Source organism: Pristiophorus japonicus, chromosome 17 (assembly GCF_044704955.1).
Source record: "Pristiophorus japonicus isolate sPriJap1 chromosome 17, sPriJap1.hap1, whole genome shotgun sequence".
In the NCBI taxonomy this organism is placed as follows: domain Eukaryota; kingdom Metazoa; phylum Chordata; class Chondrichthyes; family Pristiophoridae; genus Pristiophorus; species Pristiophorus japonicus.
This window is the reverse complement of record NC_091993.1, coordinates 55,975,731-55,998,347: the sequence shown is the minus strand read 5'-3', so window position 1 is coordinate 55,998,347 and position 22,617 is coordinate 55,975,731. Positions and strand designations below refer to the sequence as shown.

General features: G+C 51.8%; 1 protein-coding gene across 2 annotated transcripts in view; it reads right to left on the bottom strand.

Annotated features, from left to right (window-relative positions):
• Positions 1-22,617, bottom strand: part of LOC139228184 (leukocyte surface antigen CD53-like) — a 180,148-nt gene that overhangs the window by 93,050 nt on the left and 64,481 nt on the right. For both annotated transcript variants that reach the window (XM_070859367.1, XM_070859366.1), the window contains 2 exons: positions 6,252-6,330; positions 3,638-3,826 (listed from right to left, as the gene is read on the bottom strand). In XM_070859367.1, coding sequence (XP_070715468.1) covers positions 3,638-3,826; positions 6,252-6,314 — 252 coding nt within the window. In that variant the 5' untranslated portion in view covers positions 6,315-6,330. The remainder of the gene's footprint in view (positions 1-3,637; positions 3,827-6,251; positions 6,331-22,617) is intronic.

Below are 22,617 nucleotides of genomic sequence, written 5' to 3'. Positions count from 1 at the left end.
GGAGGGGAGTCCATGGGCTGTGGGAGGGGGGTCCATGGGCAGTGGGAGGGGGGTCCATGGGCTGTGGGAGGGGAGTCCATGGGCTGTGGGAGGGGGGTCCATGGGCTGTGGGAGGGGGGTCCATGGGCTGTGGGAGGGGAGTCCATGGGCTGAAGGAGGGGGGTCCATGGGCTGTGGGAGGGGAGAGTGTCCATGGGCTGTGGGAGGGGGGTCCATGGGCTGTGGGAGGGGAGAGGGTCCATGGGCTGTGGGAGGGGAGAGGGTCCATGGGCTGTGGGAGGGGGGTCCATGGGCTGTGGGAGGGGGGTCCATGGGCTGTGGGAGGGGAGAGTGTCCATGGGCTGTGGGAGGGGAGAGTGTCCATGGGCTGTGGGAGGGGAGAGGGTCCATGGGCTGTGGGAGGGGAGAGGGTCCATGGGCTGTGGGAGTGGGGTCCATGGGCTGTGGGATGGGGGTCCATGGGCTGAGGGATGGGGGTCCATGGGCTGTGGGAGGGGAGAGTGTCCATGGGCTGTGGGGGGGAGAGTGTCCATGGGCTGTGGGAGGGGAGAGTGTCCATGGGCTGTGGGAAGGGAGAGTGTCCATGGGCTGTGGGAGGGGAGAGTGTCCATGGGCTGTGGGAGGGGAGAGTGTCCATGGGCTGTGGGAGGGGAGAGTGTCCATGGGCTGTGGGAGGGGAGAGTGTCCATGGGCTGTGGGAGGGGTGAGTGTCCATGGGCTGTGGGAGGGGAGAGGGTCCATGAGCTGTGGGAGGGGAGAGGGTACATGGACTGTGGGAGGGGAGAGTGTCCATGGGCTGTGGGAGGGGTGAGTGTCCATGGGCTGTGGGAGGGGAGAGGGTCCATGGGCTGTGGGAGGGGAGAGGGTACATGGACTGTGGGAGGGGAGAGTGTCCATGGGCTGTGGGAGGGGAGTCCATGGGCTGTGGGAGGGGAGAGGGTCCATGGACTGTGGGAGGGGGGTACATGGACTGTGGGAGGGGAGAGTGTCCATGGGCTGTGGGAGGGGAGAGGGTCCATGGGCTGTGGGAGGCGAGAGGGTTCATGGACTGTGGGAGGGGAGAGGGTACATGGGCTGTGGGAGGGGAGAGGGTACATGGACTGTGGGAGGGGGGTCCATGGGCTGTGGGAGGGGAGAGGGTCCATAGACTGTGGGAGGGGGGTACATGGACTGTGGGAGGGGAGAGTGTCCATGGACTGTGGGAGGGGAGAGGGTACATGGGCTGTGGGAGGGGAGAGGGTACATGGGTTGTGGGAGGGGAGAGGGTACATGGGCTGTGGGAGGGGAGAGGGTACATGGGCTGTGGGAGGGGAGAGGGTACATGGGCTGTGGGAGGGGAGAGAGTACATGGGCTGTGGGAGGGGAGAGGGTACATGGACTGTGGGAGGGGAGAGGGTACATGGGCTGTGGGAGGGGAGAGGGTACATGGGCTGTGGGAGGGGAGAGGGTACATGGACTGTGGGAGGGAGGTTCATGGACTGTGGGAGGGGAGAGGGTACATGGGCTGTGGGAGGGGAGAGGGTACATGGGCTGTGGGAGGGGAGAGGGTACATGGACTGTGGGAGGGGAGAGGGTACATGGGCTGTGGGAGGGGAGAGGGTACATGGGCTGTGGGAGGGGAGAGGGTACATGGACTGTGGGAGGGGGGTCCATGGACTGTGGGAGGGGAGAGTGTCCATGGGCTGTGGGAGGGGAGAGGGTACATGGGCTGTGGGAGGGGAGAGGGTACATGGACTGTGGGAGGGGGGGTCCATGGGCTGTGGGAGGGGAGAGTGTCCATGGGCTGTGGGAGGGGAGAGTGTCCATGGGCTGTGGAAGGGGAGAGTGTCCATGGGCTGTGGGAGGGGAGAGTGTCCATGGTCTGTGGAAGGGGAGAGTGTCCATGGGCTATGGGAGGTGGGAGTGTCCATGGGCTGTGGGAGGGGAGAGTGTCCATGGACTGTGGAAGGGGAGAGTGTCCATGGGCTGTGGGAGGGGAGAGTGTCCATGGGCTGTGGAAGGGGAGAGTGTGTCCATGGGCTGTGGGAGGGGAGAGTGTCCATGGACTGTGGAAGGGGAGAGTGTCCATGGGCTGTGGGAGGGGAGAGTGTCCATGGACTGTGGAAGGGGAGAGTGTCCATGGGCTGTGGGAGGGGAGAGTGTCCATGGGCTGTGGGGGTGGATGAAATGGGTCAATAGTGTGTAGAAGGAACAGGCGTGATAGATTGAATTGCCTTTTCCCATGCTCAAATCTCTGACCATGACCTCTAGACACACTGACACCCCATTAAGCTGATGGCACTGAGATTATCAAATCGCTTTGTTGTTTGAGCTGTAACAGCTGACAGTTCGCTGACACTCATTATTGTGGTGAGTTGCCGGTGGCCTGGAGTCAATGGAACCCCATCCTTCCGACAGTTAGCATCCCAGGGGCAATCCAGGGGAGTCCCTTCCAATTGGACGGAAGAGACAAATTATACAGCGTCAGGACAACCCAAAGAGCTTTACAGCCAATGAAATACGTTGTTGTAATGCGGCAGCCAATGAGCACATCAAGCTCCCACAAACAGCAATGTGATAATAACCTGATAATCTGCTTTTCAATGATGTTGGTTCAGAACTCTCCTACTCTTCTTCCTGAGAGAGCAGACGGGGCCTCGGTTTAACGTCTCATCTGAAAGACGGTACTTCTGACAGTGGGCAATGTTCATCCTTCAACCAACATCACTAAAAGCACATGATCTGGACATTGATCCCATTGCTGTTTTGTGGGAGCTTGCTGTGCGCAAATTGATTTCCGCGTTTCCCACATTACAGCAGCGACTATATTTCAAAAGGTACTTCATTGGCTGTGAAGCGCCTTGGGATGTGCTGACGTTGTGGAATGCGCTGTATAACTGCCAGCCTTCCTGACTCTCTTTCTCTGTTTGAAGTATTTATGCTCAGTGCTGGTCTGACAAAATGGACAATCCTCCCGTTTTGTTGTAATTTGTTATTTGTAAATACTGTGAGCAGTGGAGGCCCCAGGCATAAGCCCTGCCTGGGTACTTGCTCCGGCACTGCCTGGGTACTTGCTCCGGCCCTGCCTGGGTACTTGCTCCGGCCCTGCCTGGGTACTTGCTCCGGCCCTGCCTGGGTACTTGCTCCGGCCCTGCCTGGGTACTTGCTCTGGCCCTGCCTGGGTACTTGCTCCGGCCCTGCCTGGGTACTTGCTCCGGCCCTGCCTGGGTACTTGCTCCGGCCCTGCCTGGGTACTTGCTCCGGCCCTACCTGGGTACTTGCTCCGGCCCTGCCTGGGTACTTGCTCCGGCCCTGCCTGGGTACTTGCTCCGGCCCTGCCTGGGTACTTGCTCCGGCCTTGCCTGGGTACTTGCTCCGGCCCTGCCTGAGTACTTGCTCCGGCCCTGCCTGGGTACTTGCTCCGGCCCTGTCTGGGTACTTGCTCCGGCCCTGCCTGGGTACTTGCTCCGGCCCTGCCTGGGTACTTGCTCCGGCCCTGCCTGGGTACTTGCTCCAGCTCACCATTTAAACAAAACAAAGGAACCTAAACATCAAAAGAACTAAAGAAGAGGAGCTTTAAATCAATCTCTTTCTGTTGCTGTGTGCGCCCGGTTAGTGTTCTACAGCTGAGACGGACGGAGGATACAGATAGACTCACGGACAGAAGCAGGCACTTGTTTTCCTTGATGGCTCCCATGCAGCCCAGAAAGGCCAACACCATAGTGATGGAGCCCACGATGATGAGGATGTTGGCCACAGAGAGAGATGGAAGGCTGGACAGCAGAGCTCCAAAGTTATTCACTGCCAGCAGGTAGATCCCCAATCCCATGATAACACATCCACATATCTGAAAGAGATGGAACGTTGAAACAGCATCTCCACTTTGGGTAAAAGCAAGTCTGGCTGCATCGTCTCCTCAAACAGCCACTTCGTCATCCACAGCCCGTGGCCTGAAGTAGACCCTCTGCTTCATGGGGCCGAGAAGCAATGCCCTCCCCTGTCCCTCCCTCACCCCGGGCATTGGCACTGCTGCCCCCGCAGTCAGGGCACTCAGTGCACCTGTGCACACAGGAGCTGACCTCAAGATGTAGTCCCAGGGTATTGCCGGGGTCACACTGTGCCAGGAGCACCAGGGTCAATCTAACAGGAACCAGGCACCGGTGAGGAGCTGATGGCCTTCTACTGGGCACTGGGCACTTTCCTGACATTGGAGGCAGGGGTACCAAGAGTGAGGCAAAGGGCAGTGGGAGATGACAAAGGTGACAATGGGGGATATAGGGCCTGGGGGGCAAGCGGGGCAGAGGTACATTTAACCAAGTGGGTGCAGTGTGGCTCGAGTGTTATCCAGGCTCTGCAGAGAGCATCTCACGTAAGCAGCAACTGGGGGGTAGGGGGGTGAACGTGCATTGGGCTCAACCTGCCCACTGGTGCACGCTGCCTGTGCGGTCAGCCCCACACGGGGTTACACGGAGCGCTGTCACATGCCCCTTTGTCACAACAACAACTGCACAAAAGGAACATTGCATCCTCACCAGGCCAGAGCTAGACCAGAACTTTACCAGCGCAGAAAATCGAGGCAACAATCCTCATCTCAGGTTACAGAGTCTGCACCATACAGTGTGGGGCACTGGCTCACTGCACAGTGTGGAGCACTGACTCACTGTACAGTGTGGGTCACTGGCTCACTGTACAGTGTGGGTCACTGGCTCACTGAACAGTGTGCGGCACTGTGTCCTTGTACAATGTGGGGCACTATGTCACTGTATAGTGTGGGGCACTGTGTCATTGTACAGTGAGGGGCACTGTGTCACTGTAAAGTGTGGGACACTGTCACTGTACAGTGTGGGGCAGTGGCTCACTGTACAGTGTGGGACACAAACTCACTGTACAGTGTGGGACACTGTGTCTGTACAACATGGGGCTCTGTGTCATTGTACAGCGTGGGACACTGTCACTGTACATGTGGGGCACTGTGTCACTGTACAGTGTGGGACACTGTGTCACTGTACTGTATGGGACACAGTGTCACTGTACAGTGTGGGGCACTGGTTCACTGTACAGTGTGGGGCACTGTTTCACGGTACAGTGTGGGCACTGTGCATTGTACAGTGTGGGGCACTGTGTCACTGTACAGTGTGGGGCACTCGCTCACTGTACAGTGTGGGGCACTGTATCACTGTACAGTGTAGGACACTGTGTCACTGTACTGTATGGGACACAGTGTCACTATATATTGTGGGGCACTGTGTCAATGTACAGTGTGGGACACTGGCTCACTGTACAGTGTGGGACACTGTGTCACTATACAGTGTGGGGCACTGTGCCACGTACAGTGTGGGGCACTGTGTCACTGTACAGTGTGGGGCACTGTGTCACTCTATAGTGTGGAGCATTGTGTCACTGTACAGTGTGGGGCACTGTGTCACTGTACAGTGTGGGGCACTGGCTCACTGTACACAGTGGGGCACTGTGTCACTGTACCATATGGGGCACGGGGTCATTGTACAATGTGGGACACTGTGTCACTGTACAGTGTGGGGCAATGTGTCACTGTACAGTGTAGAGCACTGCTCACTGTACAGTGTGGGATAGTGTGTCACTCTACAGTGTGGGATACTGTTCCACTGTACAGTGTGGGGCACTATGTCATTGTACAGTGTGGAGCACTGGCTCACTGTACAGTGTGGGGCATTGTGTCACTGTACAGTGTGGGGCACTGTGTCACTGTGCAGTGTGGGCCACTGTGTCACTGTATCGTGTGGGGCACTGTGTCACTGTACGGTGTGGGACACTGTCACTTTACAGTGTGGAGCACTGGCTCACTGTACAGTGTGGGGCACTGTGTCACTGTACAGTATGGGACACTGTGTCACTGTACAGTGTGGGGCACTGTGTCACTGTACATTGTCGGGCACTATGTTACTGTACAGTACGGGGCACTGTTTCACTGTACAGTGTGGGACTCTGTGTCACTGAACAGTGTGGGGCACTGGCTCACTGTACATGTGGGGCATTGTGTCACTGTATAGTGTGGGGTACTGTCGCTGTACAGTGTGGGGCACTGTGTCACTGTACAGTGTGGGGCACTGGCTCATTGTATAATGTGGGGCACTGGCTCCTTGTACAGTGTGGGACACTGTGTCTTAATTGTTCAAGTGGATACAATTTGTTTGTTTCACATTAACATGTGGGGTGCCATGCCACTGTACAGTGTGGGACATTAATGCTTTGTTCTTTATATATTTCTCCGTAGAATCTGCTCCAACACTTACCCAAAATATTAAGTTGAATACAAACAGCATATATTTCAGACTCTTTAAACATCCTTCTGCCATTGTGGGACTCAAACAACTGTAATAAAAAAAAAGCAGTGTTATTCCGTATCTAAGCAGCACAGTCCTTTAAACAGAGCCCAGTCTATAAACTTAAGAACATAAGAATAAAAGAAATAGGAGCAGGAGTTGGCCATTGGCCCCTTGAGCCTGCTCCGCCATTTAATACGATCATGGCTGATCTGATCATGGACTCAGGTCCACTTCCCTGTCCGCTCCCCATAACCCCTCATGCCCTTATCGTTTAAGAAACTGTCTATCTCTGCCTTAAATTTATTCAATGTCCCAGCTTCCACAGTTCTCTGAGGCAACGAATTCCACAGATTTACAACTCTCTAAGAGAAGAAATTCCTTCTCATCTCTGTTTTAAATGGGCGGCCCCTTATTCTAAGATTATGCCCTCCAGTTCTAGTCTCCCCCATCAGCGAAAACATTCTCTCTGCATCCACTTTATCAAGCCCCCTCATAATCTTATACGTTTTGATAAGATCACCTCTCATTCTTCTGAATTCCAATGAGTAAAGGCCCAACCTACTCAACCTTTCCTCATAAGTCAACCCCCTCATCTCCGGAATCAACCGAGTGAACCTTCTCTGAACTGCCTCCAAAGCAAGTACATCCTTTCCGAAATATGGAAACCAAAACTGCACGCAGTATTCCAGGTGTGGCCTCACCAATACCCCCTGTATAACTGTAGCAAGAAACTTCCCTGCTTTTATATTCCATCCCCTTTGCAGTAAAGGGCAAGATTCCATTGGCCTTCCTGATCACTTGCTGTACCTGCATACTAACCTTTTGTGTTTCATGCACAAGTACCCCCAGGTCCCGCTGTACTGCAGCACTTTGCAATCTTTCTCCATTTAAATAATAACCTGCTCTTTGATTTTTTCTGCCAAAGTGCATGACCTCATACTTTCCAACATTATACTCCAGCTACCATATTTTTGCCCACTCACTTAGCCTGTCGATGTCCTTTTGCAGATTTTTTGTGTCCTCCTCACACATTGCTTTTCCTCCCATCTTTGTATCGTCAGCAAACTTGGCTATGCTACACTCAGTACCTTCTTCCAAGTCGTTAATATAGATTGTAAATAGTTGGGGTCCCAGCACTGATCCCTGCAGCACCCCGCTACTTACTGGTTGCCAACCCGAGAATGAACCATTTATATCAACTCTCCATTTTCTGTTCGTTAGCCAATCCTCTTTCCATGCTAATATATTACCCCCAACCCTGTGAACTTTTATCTTGTGCAGTAACCTTTTATGTGGCATCTTGCCAAATGCCTTCTGGAAGTCCAAATACACCATATCCACTGGTTCCCCTTTATCCACCCTGTTCGTTACATCCTCAAAGAATTCTAGCAAATTTGTCAACCATGACTTCCCCTTCATAAATCCATGCTGATTCTGCCTGACCGAATTTTGCTTTTCCAAATGTCCTGCTATTGCTTCTTTAATAATGGACCTCAACATTTTCCCAACCACAGATGTTAGGCTAACTGGTCTATAGTTTCCTGCTTTTTGTCTGCCTCCTTTTTTAAATAGGGGTGTTACATTTGCAGTTTTCCAATCTGCTGGGACCTCCCCAAAATCCAGGGAATTTTGGTAAATTACAACCAATGCATCCACAATCCCTGCCCCTATTTCTCTTAAGACCCTAGGATGCAAGCCATCAGGTCCAGGGGATTTATCTGCCTTTAGTCCCATTATCTTACTGAGTACCACCTCCTTAGTGATTGTAATTGTGTTAAGTTCCTCCCCCGCTATAGCCCCTTGACTATCCACTGTTGGAATATTATTTGTGTCCTCTACCGTAAAGACTGATACAAAATATTTGTTCAGAGTTTCTGCCATCTCCATGTTCCCCATTACTAATTCCCCGGTCTCGTCCTCCAAGGGACCAACATTTACTTTAGTCACTCTTTTCCTTTTTATACACCTATAGAAACTCTTGCTATCTATTTTTACATTTCATGCTAGTTAACTTTCATAGTCTATCTTCTCTTTCTTAATCATTGTTTTAGTCATTCTTTGCTGGCTTTTAAAATCTTCCCAATCTTCTGTCCTCCCACTAGTTTTGGCCACTTTGTATGCCCTTGTTTTTAATTGGATACCGTCCTTTATTGCTTTAGCCCAGTCTATAAACACAGCCCAATCTATAAACACAGCCCAGTCTATGAACACAGCTCAGTCTATAAACACAGCCCAGTCTATAAACACAGCCCGGTCCCAGAAACACAGCCCAGTCCCAGAAACACAGCCCAGTCTATAAACACAGCCCAGTCCCAGAAACACAGCCCAGTCTATAAACACAGCCCAGTCTATAAACACAGCCCAGTCCCAGAAACACAGCCCAGTCTATAAACACAGCCGTCTCAGAAACACAGCCCAGTTTATAAACACAGCCCAGTCTATAAACGCAGCCCAGTCTATAAACGCAGCCGTCCTAGAAACACAGCCCAGTCTATAAACACAGCCCAGTCCCAGAAACACAGCCCAGTCTATAAACACAGCCGTCCCAGAAACACAGCCCAGTTTATAAATACAGCCCAGTCCCAGAAAGACAGCCCAGTCTATAAACACAGCCCAGTCTATAAACACAGCCCAGTCCCAGAAACACAGCCCAGTCTATAAACACAGCCCAGTCTATAAACACAGCCCAGTCCCAGAAACACAGCCTAGTCTATAAACACAGCCCAGTCTATAAACACAGCCCAGTCCCAGAAACACAGCCCAGTCTATAAACACAGCCCAGTCTATAAACACAGCCCAGTCCCAGAAACACAGCCCAGTCTATAAACACAGCCGTCTCAGAAACACAGCCCAGTTTATAAACACAGCCCAGTCTATAAACGCAGCCCAGTCTATAAACGCAGCCGTCCTAGAAACACAGCCCAGTCTATAAACACAGCCCAGTCCCAGAAACACAGCCCAGTCTATAAACACAGCCGTCCCAGAAACACAGCCCAGTTTATAAACACAGCCCAGTCTATAAACGCAGCCCAGTCTATAAACACAGCCGTCCCAGAAACACAGCCCAGTTTATAAACACAGCCCAGTCCAGTGTGAGTAGCGAGGCCATGTGAGATGGTGAGTGTGAGGGGTGGCTGTGACTATGGATTGGGGAGTTTATAAGGAGGGCGAGATTAAGGGAGGACAGTCAGCTAGTGAAGTCAGAGGAGAGCGAGCATGGTGAATTAAGATGGAGGTTGAGACGTAACTCGGTACAGAGGCTGAGGGACGGAAGCAATGACGCTATCTCTGTTCCGATGATGATGGAGTGTGAAGTACATTTCAAGCTGCAACCCTGGGGTGTTTCCATGGAAACCCACATTGCCTGGGTCCTTAAGAAAAACAGTGAGCTTTGAGGAGAGTGTAGTGGGTTACTAAATATAAACAGCAAACAGTACACAGGAAGTACCACCATCTTCTAACAGTCACTGCAACATCTTCCAGCAAAGTGTTGCTGTGCCCACACAGGAAGCTGTCTGCACGGAGCAGGGTGGAGCAGTTTTGTGCTCCTTTCGTAAGCCCATCAATCTGGGAGCAGAATAGTGGTAAAGCCAAGCCCGAATTCGTGCCGGGCTTGTCCTGAGCTAAGTGATGTCACCCAGGTGCAGGGGGTTGGGGGTGGGGAGGCGGGCGATGCTGTAATCACATCAGCACCCTTGGGTGGGGGGAAGGGAGCATTCGGGATAAGGCAATAGATCAGGGTAGCTCTGGGGGAAATGAAAACTAGAGCGTGCCAGGAAGGGACAGAAGGTATAAACAGGTGAATCAGAACATGGGGTCAAAGCAGGAAAAAATGGTAAAAAAAACTAATTCAAAAGCTCTTTATCTGAATGCACGCAGCATTTGTAATAAAGTAGATGAGTTGACAGCACAGATAGATACAAATGGGTATGATCTGATTGCCATTACAGAGATGTGGTTGCAGGGTGACCAGGACTGGGAACTAAATATTCAGGGATATTTGACAATTTGGAAGGACAGACAAAAAGGAAAAGGAGGTGGGGTAGTTCTGTTAATAAAGGATGAGATCAGTGCGTTAGTGAGAAACTATATTGGCTCAGAAGATCAAGATGTTGAATCAGTTTGGGTGGAGATAAAGAATAATAAGGGGAAGAAGTCACTGGTGGGCACAGTCTATAGGCCCCGTAACAATAGCTACACTGTTGGACGGAGTATAAATCAAGAAATAGTGGAGGCTTGTAAAAAAGGAATGGTAATAGTCATGGGTCCATATTGATTGGACAAAGCAAATTGGCCAGGGTAGCCTTGAGGAAGAGTTCATAGAGTGTATCCGGGATAATTTCCTTGAACAGTACGTTGCGGAACCAACCAGGGGGCAGGCTATCTTAGATCTGGTCCTGTGTAATGAGACAGGATTAATAAATGATCTCCTAGTAAAGGATCCCCTTGGAATGAGTGACCATAGAATAGTTGAATTTAAAATTCTGTTGGAGGGTGAGAAGGTTGGATCTAAAACCAGTGTCCTAATCTTAAATAAAGGAGACTACAAAGGTATGAGGGCAGAGTTGGCTAAAATGGACTGGGAAAATAGATTAAAGTGTAGGACAGTTGATGAGCAGTGGCAGACATTTAAGGAGATAAGGCGACAGGTCCCAGTGCCAGAGGTACCAGTGGGAGGGGTCGCAGTGCGAGGGGTCGCAGTGCCAGAGGTCCCAATGCGAGGGGTCCCAGTGCAAGAGATCCCAGTACCAGAGGTCCCAGTGCCAGAGGTCCCAGTGTGAGGGGTCCCAGCACGACAGGTCCAAATGCGAGAGGTCCCAGTGCGAGGGGTCCCAGTGTGCCAGGTCCCAGTGTGACAGGTCCCAGTGTGACAGGTCCCAATGCGAGGGGTCCCAATGCAAGGGGTCCCAGTGCGAGGGGTCCCAATTCGAGGGGTGCCAGTGCCAGAGGTTCCAGTGCCAGAGGTCCCAGTGCCAGAGGTCCTAGTGTGAGGGGTCCCAGTGCGAGGGGTCCCAGTGCCAGAGGTCCCAGTGTGAGGGGTCCCAGTATGACAGGTTCCACTGCGAGGGGTCCCAGTGTGAGGGTCCCAATGTGACAGGTCCCAGTGTGACAGGTTCCAGTGCGAGGGGTCCTAGTGCGAGGGGTCCCAGTGTGATGGGTCCCAGTGCAAGGGGTCCCAATGTGACAGGTTCCAGTGTGAGGGGTCCCAGTGCCAGAGGTCCCAGTGCCAGAGGTCCTAGTATGACATGCCCCAGTGCGAGGGGTCCCAGTGTGATGGGTCCCAGTGCAAGGGGTCCCAATGTGACAGGTTCCAGTGTGAGGGGTCCCAGTGCCAGAGGTCCCAGTGCCAGAGGTCCTAGTATGACAGGCCCCAGTGTGAGGGGTCCCAGTGCGAGGGGTCCCAGTGCGAGGGGTCCTAGTATGACATGTCCCAGTGCGAGGGGTCCCAGTATGACACGTCTCAGTGTGAGGGGTCTCAGTGCGAGGGGTCCCAGTGCGAGGGGCCCAGTGCGAGGGGTCCTAGTATGACACGTCCCAGTGCGAGGGGTCCCAGTGCGACGGGTCGCAGTGTGAGGGGTCCCAGTGTGACAGGTCCCAGTGTGAGGGGTCCCTGTGCGAGGGGTCCCAGTGGGAGGGGTCCCAATGTGAGGGGTCCCAGTGGAAGGGGTCCCAGTGTGAGGGGACCCAGCATGACAGGTCCCAGTGTGAGGGGTCCCAGTGCGAGGGGTCCCAGTGGGAGGGGTACCAATGTGAGGGGTCGCAGTGCGAGGGGTCCCAGTGCCAGAGGTCCCAGTGTGACAGGTCCCAGTGCGAGGGATCCCAGTGCGAGGGGTCCCAGTGGGAGGGGTCCCAGTATGAGGGGTCCCAGTGCCAGAGGTTCCAGTGTGACAAGTCCCAGTGCCAGTGGTCCCAGTGTGACAGGTCCCAGTGCGAGGGTCACAGTGTGACAGGTTCCAGTGCGAGGGGTCCCAGTGTGAGGGGTCCCAGTGCCAGAGGTCCCAGTGCGAGGGGTCCCAGTGTGAGGGGTCCCAATGTGATAGGTTCCAGTGCGAGGGGTCCCAATGTGAGGGGTCCCAGTGTGAGCGGCCCCAGTGCCAGAGGTCCCAGTGCCAGAGGTCCCAGTGGGAGGAGTCCCAGTGCCAGAGGTCCCAGTGGGAGGGGCCCCAGTGCCAGAAGTCCCAGTGCGAGGGGTCCCAGTGCAGGGGGCCCCAGTGTGAGGGGTCCCAGTGGGGGTGGTCCCACCGACAGTAAAGGAAAGTGTGCCACCTTGAACGCACTCACCATCCTGGCCATCGACCACCAGACCTGACTCCACCAGCTGAGAATACCCGGTCACTTCTCTCTCCCTGGCCAGACCATTGCAATATTCCACCATTGTCTGCGCGTCCCGGAGACATCTCAGTTCCTTTCTCAAACACAAACCACCTGCTTTCAGCTCCCTCGACTGCCCCCTCTGTAATGGCCAAGCCAGCCACTCAGTTGTATCAAAGCCGTTGCAATGCCCAGCAGCAGCTTGTCAGGGTAACTAGGCGTGCACAGCAAGTGCTGAACACCCACATCCCGAGAATGAATGAACAAAATGATTACTTTACCTGTTTGCCACTACCATTAATGCCATGACTGTAGCCATGTGAGGTGATGGCCTGTCCAATATCATGTTGTAGGTGAGATAGAACTTTCTACAGCCCAACATTGACAAGCCAACGCCATTTTCTTCAGCTCCCAGCAGAATCTCCGATTCTATTCCCCGAGGGATTACAACTACCATCATCATAGGCAGTCCCTCAGAATCGAGGAAGACTTGCTTCCACTCCTGAAGTGAGTTCTCAGGTGGCTGAACAGTCCAATACGGGAGCCACAGTCCCTGTCACAGGTTGGACAGACAGTCATTGAGGGAAGGGGTGGGTGGGACAGGTTTGATGCTGATGGGAGCTTCCAATCTCACAGCTGGCCCCTCACTTACACCTCTGTAACATTGCCCATCTCCAGCCCTACTCACTACACTCCACTCCACTGAAACCCTCATTCATGGCCTCGTCACCTCCAGTCTCATGGCCCTCAGAGCTGTGACCTCTATAAACCTCACACTGTCCCTCACCAAGGTCCCGCTGACCCCTCACCCCTGCCCTTGCCAAACTCCAATGTCTCCCTATTGGTCGGGGAATCAAATTCAAAGTCCGCAGCCTTGTGTGCAGATCCCTCCGAGATCTCGCTCCGCCCTGCCTCCTGCTCCCTCCAGCCTTGTGTGTCAATCGGCCCCACTCCTTCTCTCGACCACCAGTGGCAGACCCTTCGCTTACCTTGCCTCTGGGCTGCAAGTTCAGTGCTGGAATCACAACACTACTGTCCTATAATCTCACTGCCACCTGAGTGTCTACATGAATGCTTTTCTATTGGTTGCGTGGCAGGTGGGCAGGAGATGCCAAGGCTATACTATTATTTCCATTGACCCCATTGGCTCCTCAGCTTCTTCCTTGCCCTATTCTGAGAGGTTACCCTAGGCAACCACTCACAGTCTGTGTGCCCAAGAGCACCGAGCTGTGTTCATCACTCAGGTACTCAACCGTAACTTACTGTCACATGGTAATCGCAAAATCACTTTTCCTGCTGAGAATGTAACTGAGCTGTTTGTTGCCCATTGCGGGCAGCTTTATGCTCTGCATCTGGTTACGACCTGCTCAACCCAGCATCAGCCGTGGCTCAGTGGGCAGTCCCCTCGCTTCCGAGTCAGAAGGTGGTGGATTCAAGTCCCACTCCAGGGCCCTGAGCGCATAAATCTAGGCCGACACTCCAGGGCAGTGCTGAGGGAACGCTGCACTGTCAGAGGTGCCGTCTTTCGAAAGAGGCATTAAAGTGAGGTCCCGTCTGCTCTATCAGCTGGACAGAAAAAAATCCCCCACCACTATTTGAGGAAGTGCAGGGGAGTTATTCCCCGGTGTCCTGGACAATATTTATCCCTCAACCAACATTACAAACCGAAAAGATTATCTGGTCATTATCTCAGTGCTGTTTGTGGGAGCTTGCTGTGTGCACACTAGCTGCCACATTTGTTACAGCACACCAGTGACTACATCTCAAAACAAGTACTTCATTGACTGTAAAGCACTTTGGGACACCGAAAGGCGCCATAGAAATGCAAGACTTGCTTTACCCAAGAAAGGAAGGAAGGAAAGTGGGACTATCAATACAATAGAATCATAGAATGGTTACAGCACAGAAGGAGGCCATTCGGCCCATCGAGCCCATGCCGGCTCTCTGCAAGAGCAGCTCAGCCAGTCCCACTCCCCCGCCCTTTCCCCGTAGCCTGCAAGTTTTCTTGCTTCAGGTACTTATCCAATTCCCTTTTGAAAGCCACGATTGAATCTGCCTCCACCGCCCTCTCAGGCCGTGCATTCCAGATCCTAACCACTCGCTGCATGAAACATTTTCCCTAATGTCGCCTTTGTACTTTCTGCCAATCACCTTAAATCTGTGCCCTCTGGTTCTCGGCCCTTCCACCAATGGGAACAGTTTCTCTCTATCTACTCTGTCCAGATCCCTCATGATTTTGAACACCTCAATCAAATCTCCTCTCAACCTTCTTTGCTCCAAGGAGAACAACCCCAGCTTCTCCAGTCTATCCACGTAACTGAAGTCCCTCATCCCTGGAACCATTCTTGTAAATCTTTTCTGCACCCTCTCTAAGGCCTTCACATCCTTCCTAAAGTGCGGTGCCCAGAATTGGACACACCAGTTGTGGCCAAACCAGTGTTTTATACAGGTTCATCATAATTTCCCTACTTTTGTACTCGATGCCTCTATTTATTAAGCCCAGGATCCCATAAGCGTTTTAACTGCTATCTGAACCTGCCACCTTCAATGATCTGTGCCCGTATACCCCCAGGTCTCTCTGTTCCTGCACCCACTTTAGGATTGAACGCTACAGTTTATATTCCCTCTCCTCATTCATCCTACCAAAATGTATCACTTTGCATTTTTCTGCGTTTAATTTAATCTGCCCCGTGTCCGCCCATTCCACCTTCCTAGACTTCCTGAAGTTATCACTATCCTCCTCACTGTTCACTATACTTCCAAGTTTTGTGTCATCTGCAAATTTTGAAATTGTGCTCCATGTCCAAGTCATTAATATATATCAGGAAAAGCAGTGGTCCCAGTACCGACCCCTGGGGAACACCACTGTATACCTTCCTCCAGTCCGAACAACAACCGTTCACCACTACTCTCTGTTTCCTGTCACTGAGCCAATTCCGTATCCATGCTGCCCCTGTCCCTTTTATTCCACGGGCTTCAAATTTGCTGCAAGCCTATTGTGTGGCACTTTATCAAATGCCTTTTGGAAATCCATGTACACCACATCAACCGCATTACCCTCATCAACCCTCTGTTACCTCATCAAAAAACTCAATCAAGCTAATTAAACACGATTTGCCTTTAACAAATCCGCGTTGGCTTTCCTTCATTAATCCACACTTGTCCAATTGACTCTTAATTTTGTCCCGGAATATTGTTTCTAAAAGTTTCCCCCCTCCCGAGGTTAAACTGACTGGCTGTAGTTGCTGGGTTTATCGTCACACCCTTTTTTGAACAAGGGTGTAACATTTGCAATTTACAATCATGATGGGATGAGCCAATGGTTGCTGCAGCCTCTGCTCCCAGTGTCTCAGCAATGAACCTTGCACTGACGCAAGCAGCAGCTTCTGCTGTGAGCGAGAGCTCACATCCTGCTTCCACTTCCTGCCTGGAGACAACACACCCTGAGGCACTGACTTCAACGTATGCCACGCAATGGATGGCCACTGCTTCTCACCGGCCTCAAGTTCAGATTCGGTCATCGACCCCCTCCTCCATGCTTATCCAGCGCTGGAATCCGCTGCACCTAAATAAACATGTTGTGCCTAGGGGAAGGGAAAGTCACCTGGTTATGATGTGTGTGGAATTTACCAATGGGTAATGGGTCTGAAATGTCTGTAACATTGAATTGAGATGGAGGATATAGGAGGGACTTTTCTAGATTAACAGTTAGCTCAGAATCAGTGAGCACTGGATCAACCAATGATAATAATTTCTTAGAAGACAAGGCAGTACTGTGGGGGGAAGGCGAGGAGTTTCTGAGGCGAATTTGTACCAACTTCAGAGAATTGGTTAGAGGGCGGAGCTGCAGTAACACAATGACCTCACTGTACCACTAACAATAAGTGTAAAGGGTGTTTGACTCTGTATCTAACCCATGTTGTACCTGGGACTGCTCTGTGTTAATAAGTGTCCATTCCCAGCACTATCACCCCTCACCTTGTTGAACTCAAAACTGACCGAATTATTTTTGGACAATGAAACACGCAAAATGTGTCAATCTTCAAGAAATTGTTTGGAACTTTTCTGAGAAAGAATCATGCTGATTTGTAAAGTGAAGTAATTGGAGCTGGTGAGTTGTGTAATCTGGGCTGTGTTGAGACGATGAGTGTTCCAATACATCAGGCCAATAAAATCTCACACATCTAATGTCATTTTATAATAATCTTGGTTAGTTGAAAGACCTAAAATAAACAACATTATGTGTGATTGAGAAACAATTGGTGTGAAGTTCAGAGAGACAGTGAACAGGAGCAAACGGAGTGAGATAGTGAAGGTCTGCATCTGTTTGAGAAAAAATTAGTTGCAGACTGACAGTTTGTCGAATCCTAACAAAAACCTTATCCTTAACCCAAACCATAATCAAAGCCCTTTCCCTATCCCTAACTATATCCCTGACCATAATCAAAGCCCTATCCCTAATCATAATGAGAATAATAACCCTAACCAGAACCATTGCGATATCCCTAACACTAATCCTGGCCTTAACACATTGGCACTAAACATCCACAGAGTTGTGCTTCCCTTACTGCTGTTTGAAGTACGCTAGCAAGCCGCTCAGCCGGCCAACTAGTGATGGACAATAAGTACTGCTATTCACTTTAATGCAGGTTCGATTAAGGGATTTTAGAAGAAATGTGTTCATTGTTTATAAAAAAGTTCAGATGATTAGATTTGCGTTGAATTTTTCTTTTTGGCAAAACAGGTAACTTCTGCATTTCCTGCCCAACACAGGCTTCTCTGAAGTATTGAGTCAACCAGATACAGCATTTTGAGGAGAGGGCAGGGCAGTGGGATTAGTTTGGGATTGATACAGGGCAATGGGGAGAGAGCAAGGCAGTGGGATTAGTTTGGGATTGATGCAGGGCTATGGGTGGCGAGCGGGACAATGGGATCAGTTTGGGATTGATACAGGGCTATGGGGAGAGTGGGGGCAGTGGGATTAGTTTGGGATTGATACAGGGCTATGGGGAGATAGCGGGGCAGTGGGATTAGTTTTAGATTGATGCAGGGCTATGGGGGACGAGCGGGACAATGGGATCAGTTTGGGATTGCTACAGGACTATGAGGAGAGAGCATGGCAGTGGGATTAGTTTGGGATTGATACAGGGCTGTGGGGGGAGCGGAAAGTGGGATTATTTTGAGATTGATACAGGGCTATGTGGAATGAGTGCAGCAGTGGGATTAGTTTGGGATTGACACAGGGCTATGGGGAGAGAGCGGGGCAGTGGGATTCGTTTTATGATTGATACTGAGCTATGGGGAGGGAGCGGGGCAGTGGGATTAGTTTGAGATTGATACAGGGCAGTGGGATTAGTTTGGGATTGTTACAGGACTATGGGGAGAGAGCGGGACAGTGGGATTAGTTTGGGGATTGATACAGGGCTATGGGGAGAGAGCGGGGCAGTGGGATTCGTTTGAGATTGATACAGGGCTATGGGGAGAGAGCGGGGCAGTGGGATTAGTTTGGGATCGATACAGAGCTATGGGAAGTGAGTGGGGCAGTGGGATTAGTTTGGGATTGATACAGGGCTATGGAGAGAGAGTGGAGCAGTGGGATTAGTTTGGGATTAATACAGGGCTATGGAGAGAGCGAAGCAGTGGGATTAGTTTGGGGTTGATACAGGGCTGTGGGGAGAGAGCGGGGCAGTGGGATTAGTTTTGGAATTGATACAGGGCTATGCAGAGAGAGCAGGGCAGATAGTTTACCATAAGATTGATACTGGGCTATGGGGAGAGAGCGAGGCAGTGGGATTAGTTTGGGATTGATACAGAGCTATGGGAAGAGAGTGGGGCAGTGGGATTAGATTGGGATTGATACAGGGCTATCGGGAGAGAGAGTAGAGCAGTGGGATTAGTTTGGGATTGATACAGGGCTATGGAGAGAGCGGGGTAGTGGGATTAGTTTGGGATTGATGCAGGGCTATGGGGGGCGAGCGGGACAATGGGATCAGTTTGGGATTGATACAGGGCTATGGGGAGATAGCATGGCAGTGGGATTAGTTTGGGATTGATACAGGGCTGTGGGGGGAGCGGAAAGTGGGATTATTTTGAGATTGATACAGGGCAATGTGGAGAGAGCGCAGCAGTGGGGTTAGTTTGGGATTGACACAGGGCTATGGGGAGAGAGCAGGGCAGTGGGATTCGTTTTATGATTGATACTGAGCTATGGGGAGGGAGCGGGGCAGTGGGATTAGTTTGGGATTGATACAGGGCAGTGGGATTAGTTTGGGATTGTTACAGGACTATGGGGAGAGAGCGGGGCAGTGGGATTAGTTTGGGGATTGATACAGGGCTATGGAGAGAGAGTGGAGCAGTGGGATTAGTTTGGGATTAATATAGGGCTATGGAGAGAGCGGGGCAGTGGGATTAGTTTGGGGTTGATACAGGGCTGTGGGGAGAGAGCGGGGCAGTGGGATTAGTTTTAGGATTGATACAGGGCTATGCAGAGAGAGTAGGGCAGATAGTTTACCGTAAGATTGATACTGGGCTATGGGGAGAGAGCGAGGCAGTGGGATTAGTTTGGGATTGATGCAGAGCTATGGGAAGAGAGTGGGGCAGTGGGATTAGATTGGGATTGATACAGGGCTATGGAGAGAGAGTAGAGCAGTGGGATTAGTTTGGGATTGATACAGGGCTATGGAGAGAGCGGGGCAGTGGGATTAGTTTGGGGTTGATACAGGGCTGTGGGGAGAGAGCGGGGCAGTGGGATTAGTTTTGGGATTGATACAGGGCTATGCAGAGAGAGCAGGGCAGATAGTTTACCCTAAGATTGATACTGGGCTATGGGGAGAGAGCGAGGCAGTGAGATTAGTTTGGGATTGATACAGAGCTATGGGAAGAGAGTGGGGCAGTGGGATTAGATTGGGATTGATACAGGGCTATGGAGAGAGAGTAGAGCAGTGGGATTAGTTTGGGATTGATAAAGGGCTATGGAGAGAGCGGGGCAGTGGGATTAGTTTGGGGTTGATACAGGGCTGTGGGGAGAGAGCGGGGCAGTGGGATTAGTTTTGGGATTGATACAGGGCTATGGGGGGCGACGGGACAATGGGATCAGTTTGGGATTGATACAGGGCTATGGGGAGAGTGGGGGCAGTGGGATTAGTTTGGGATTGATACAGGGCTATGGGGAGATAGCCAGGCAGTGGGATTAGTTTTGGATTGCTGCAGGGCCATAGGGGGCGAGCGGGACAATGGGATCAGTTTGGGATTGCTACAGGACTATGAGGAGAGAGCATGGCAGTGGGATTAGTTTGGGATTGATACAGGGCAATGTGGAGAGAGCGCAGCAGTGGGATTAGTTTGGGATTGACACAGGGCTATGGGGAGAGAGCAGGGCAGTGGGATTCGTTTTATGATTGATACTGAGCTATGGGGAGGGAGCGGGGCAGTGGGATTAGTTTGGGATTGATACAGGGCAGTGGGATTAGTTTGGGATTGTTACAGGACTATGGGGAGAGAGTGGGGCAGTGGGATTAGTTTGGGGATTGATACAGGGCTGTGGAGAGAGAGTGGAGCAGTGGGATTAGTTTGGGATTAATACAGGGCTATGGAGAGAGCGTGGCAGTGGGATTAGTTTGGGGTTGATACAGGGCTGTGGGAAGAGAGCGGGGCAGTGGGATTAGTTTGGGATCGATACAGAGCTATGGGAAGTGAGTGGGGCAGTGGGATTAGTTTGGGATTGATACAGGGCTATGGAGAGAGAGTGGAGCAGTGGGATTACTTTGGGATTAATACAGGGCTATGGAGAGAGCGGGGCAGTGGGATTAGTTTGGGGTTGATACAGGGCTGTGGGGAGAGAGCGGGGCAGTGGGATTAGTTTTGGGATTGATACAGGGCTATGCAGAGAGAGCAGGGCAGATAGTTTACCCTAAGATTGATACTGGGCTATGGGGAGAGAGCGAGGCAGTGGGATTAGTTTGGGATTGATACAGAGCTATGGGAAGAGAGTGGGGCAGTGGGATTAGATTGGGATTGATACAGGGCTATCGGGAGAGAGAGTAGAGCAGTGGGATTAGTTTGGGATTGATACAGGGCTATGGAGAGAGCGGGGCAGTGGGATTAGTTTGGGATTGATGCAGGGCTATGGGGGGCGAGCGGGACAATGGGATCAGTTTGGGATTGATACAGGGCTATGGGGAGAGTGGGGGCAGTGGCATTAGTTTGGGATTGATACAGGGCTATGGGGAAATAGCGGGGCAGTGGGATTAGTTTGGGATTGATGCAGGGCCATGGGGGGCGAGCGGGACAATGGGATCAGTTTGGGATTGCTACAGGACTATGAGGAGAGAGCATGGCAGTGGGATTAGTTTGGGATTGATACAGGGCTGTGGGGGGAGCGGAAAGTGGGATTATTTTGAGATTGATACAGGGCAATGTGGAGAGAGCGCAGCAGTGGGATTAGTTTGGGATTGACACAGGGCTATGGGGAGAGAGCAGGGCAGTGGGATTCGTTTTATGATTGATACTGAGCTATGGGGAGGGAGCGGGGCAGTGGGATTAGTTTGGGATTGATACAGGGCAGTGGGATTAGTTTGGGATTGTTACAGGACTATGGGAAGAGAGCGGGGCAGTGAGATTAGTTTGGGGATTGATACAGGGCTATGGAGAGAGAGTGGAGCAGTGGGATTAGTTTGGGATTAATACAGGGCTATGGAGAGAGCGGGGCAGTGGGATTAGTTTGGGGTTGATACAGGGCTGTGGGGAGAGAGCGGGGCAGTGGGATTAGTTTTGGGATTGATACAGGGCTATGCAGAGAGAGTAGGGCAGATAGTTTACCGTAAGATTGATACTGGGCTATGGGGAGAGAGCGAGGCAGTGGGATTAGTGTGGGATTGATACAGAGCTATGGGAAGAGAGTGGGGCAGTGGGATTAGATTGGGATTGATACAGGGCTATGGAGAGAGAGTAGAGCAGTGGGATTAGTTTGGGATTGATACAGGGCTATGGAGAGAGCGGGACAGTGGGATTAGTTTGGGGTTGATACAGGGCTGTGGGGAGAGAGCGGGGCAGTGGGATTAGTTTTGGGATTGATACAGGGCTATGCAGAGAGAGCAGGGCAGTGGGATTAGTTTGGAGATTGATACAGGGCTATGGGGAGAGAGCGGGGCAGTGGGATCAGTTTGGGGATATATACAGGGCTATGGGGAGAGAGCGGGGCAGTGGGATTAGTTTGGAGATTGATACAGGGCTCTGGGGAGAGAGCGGGGCAATGGGATTAGTTTGGGATTGACACAGGGCTATGCAGAGAGAGCAGGGCAGATTGTTTACCGTAAGATTGATACTGGGCGATGGGGAGAGAGTGAGGCAGTGGGATTAGTTTGGGATTGATGCAGGGCTTTGGGGAGAGAGCAGGTCAGATAATTTACCGTAAGATTGACACTGGGCTATGGGGAGAGAGCGGGGCAGTGGGATTGGTTGGGGATTTATACAGGGCTATGGGGAGAATTCAGGGCAGTGGGATTAGTTTGGGATTGATACAGGGCTATGGGGAGAGAGCAGGGCAGTGGGATCAGTTTGGGAATATATATAGGGCTATGGTGAGAGAGCGGGGCAGTGGGATTAGTTTGGAGATTGATACAGGGCTATGGGGAGAGAGCAGGGCAGTGGGATTAGTTTGGAGATTGATACAGGGCTATGGGGAGAGAGCGTGGCAGTGGGATTAGTTTGGGATTGACACAGGACTATGGGGAGAGTGCGGGGCAGTGGGATTAGTTTGGAGATTGATACAGGGCTATGGGGAGAGAGCGGGGCAGTGGGATTAGTTTGGAGATTGACACAGGGCTATGCAGAGAGAGCAGGGCAGATAGTTTACCGTAAGATTGATACTGGGCTATGGGGAGAGAGTGAGGCAGTGGGATTAGTTTGGGATTGATGCAGGGCTTTGGGGAGAGAGCAGGTCAGATAGTTTACCTTAAGATTGACACTGGGCTATGGGGAGAGAGCGGGGCAGTGGGATTAGTTGGGGATTGATACAGGGCTA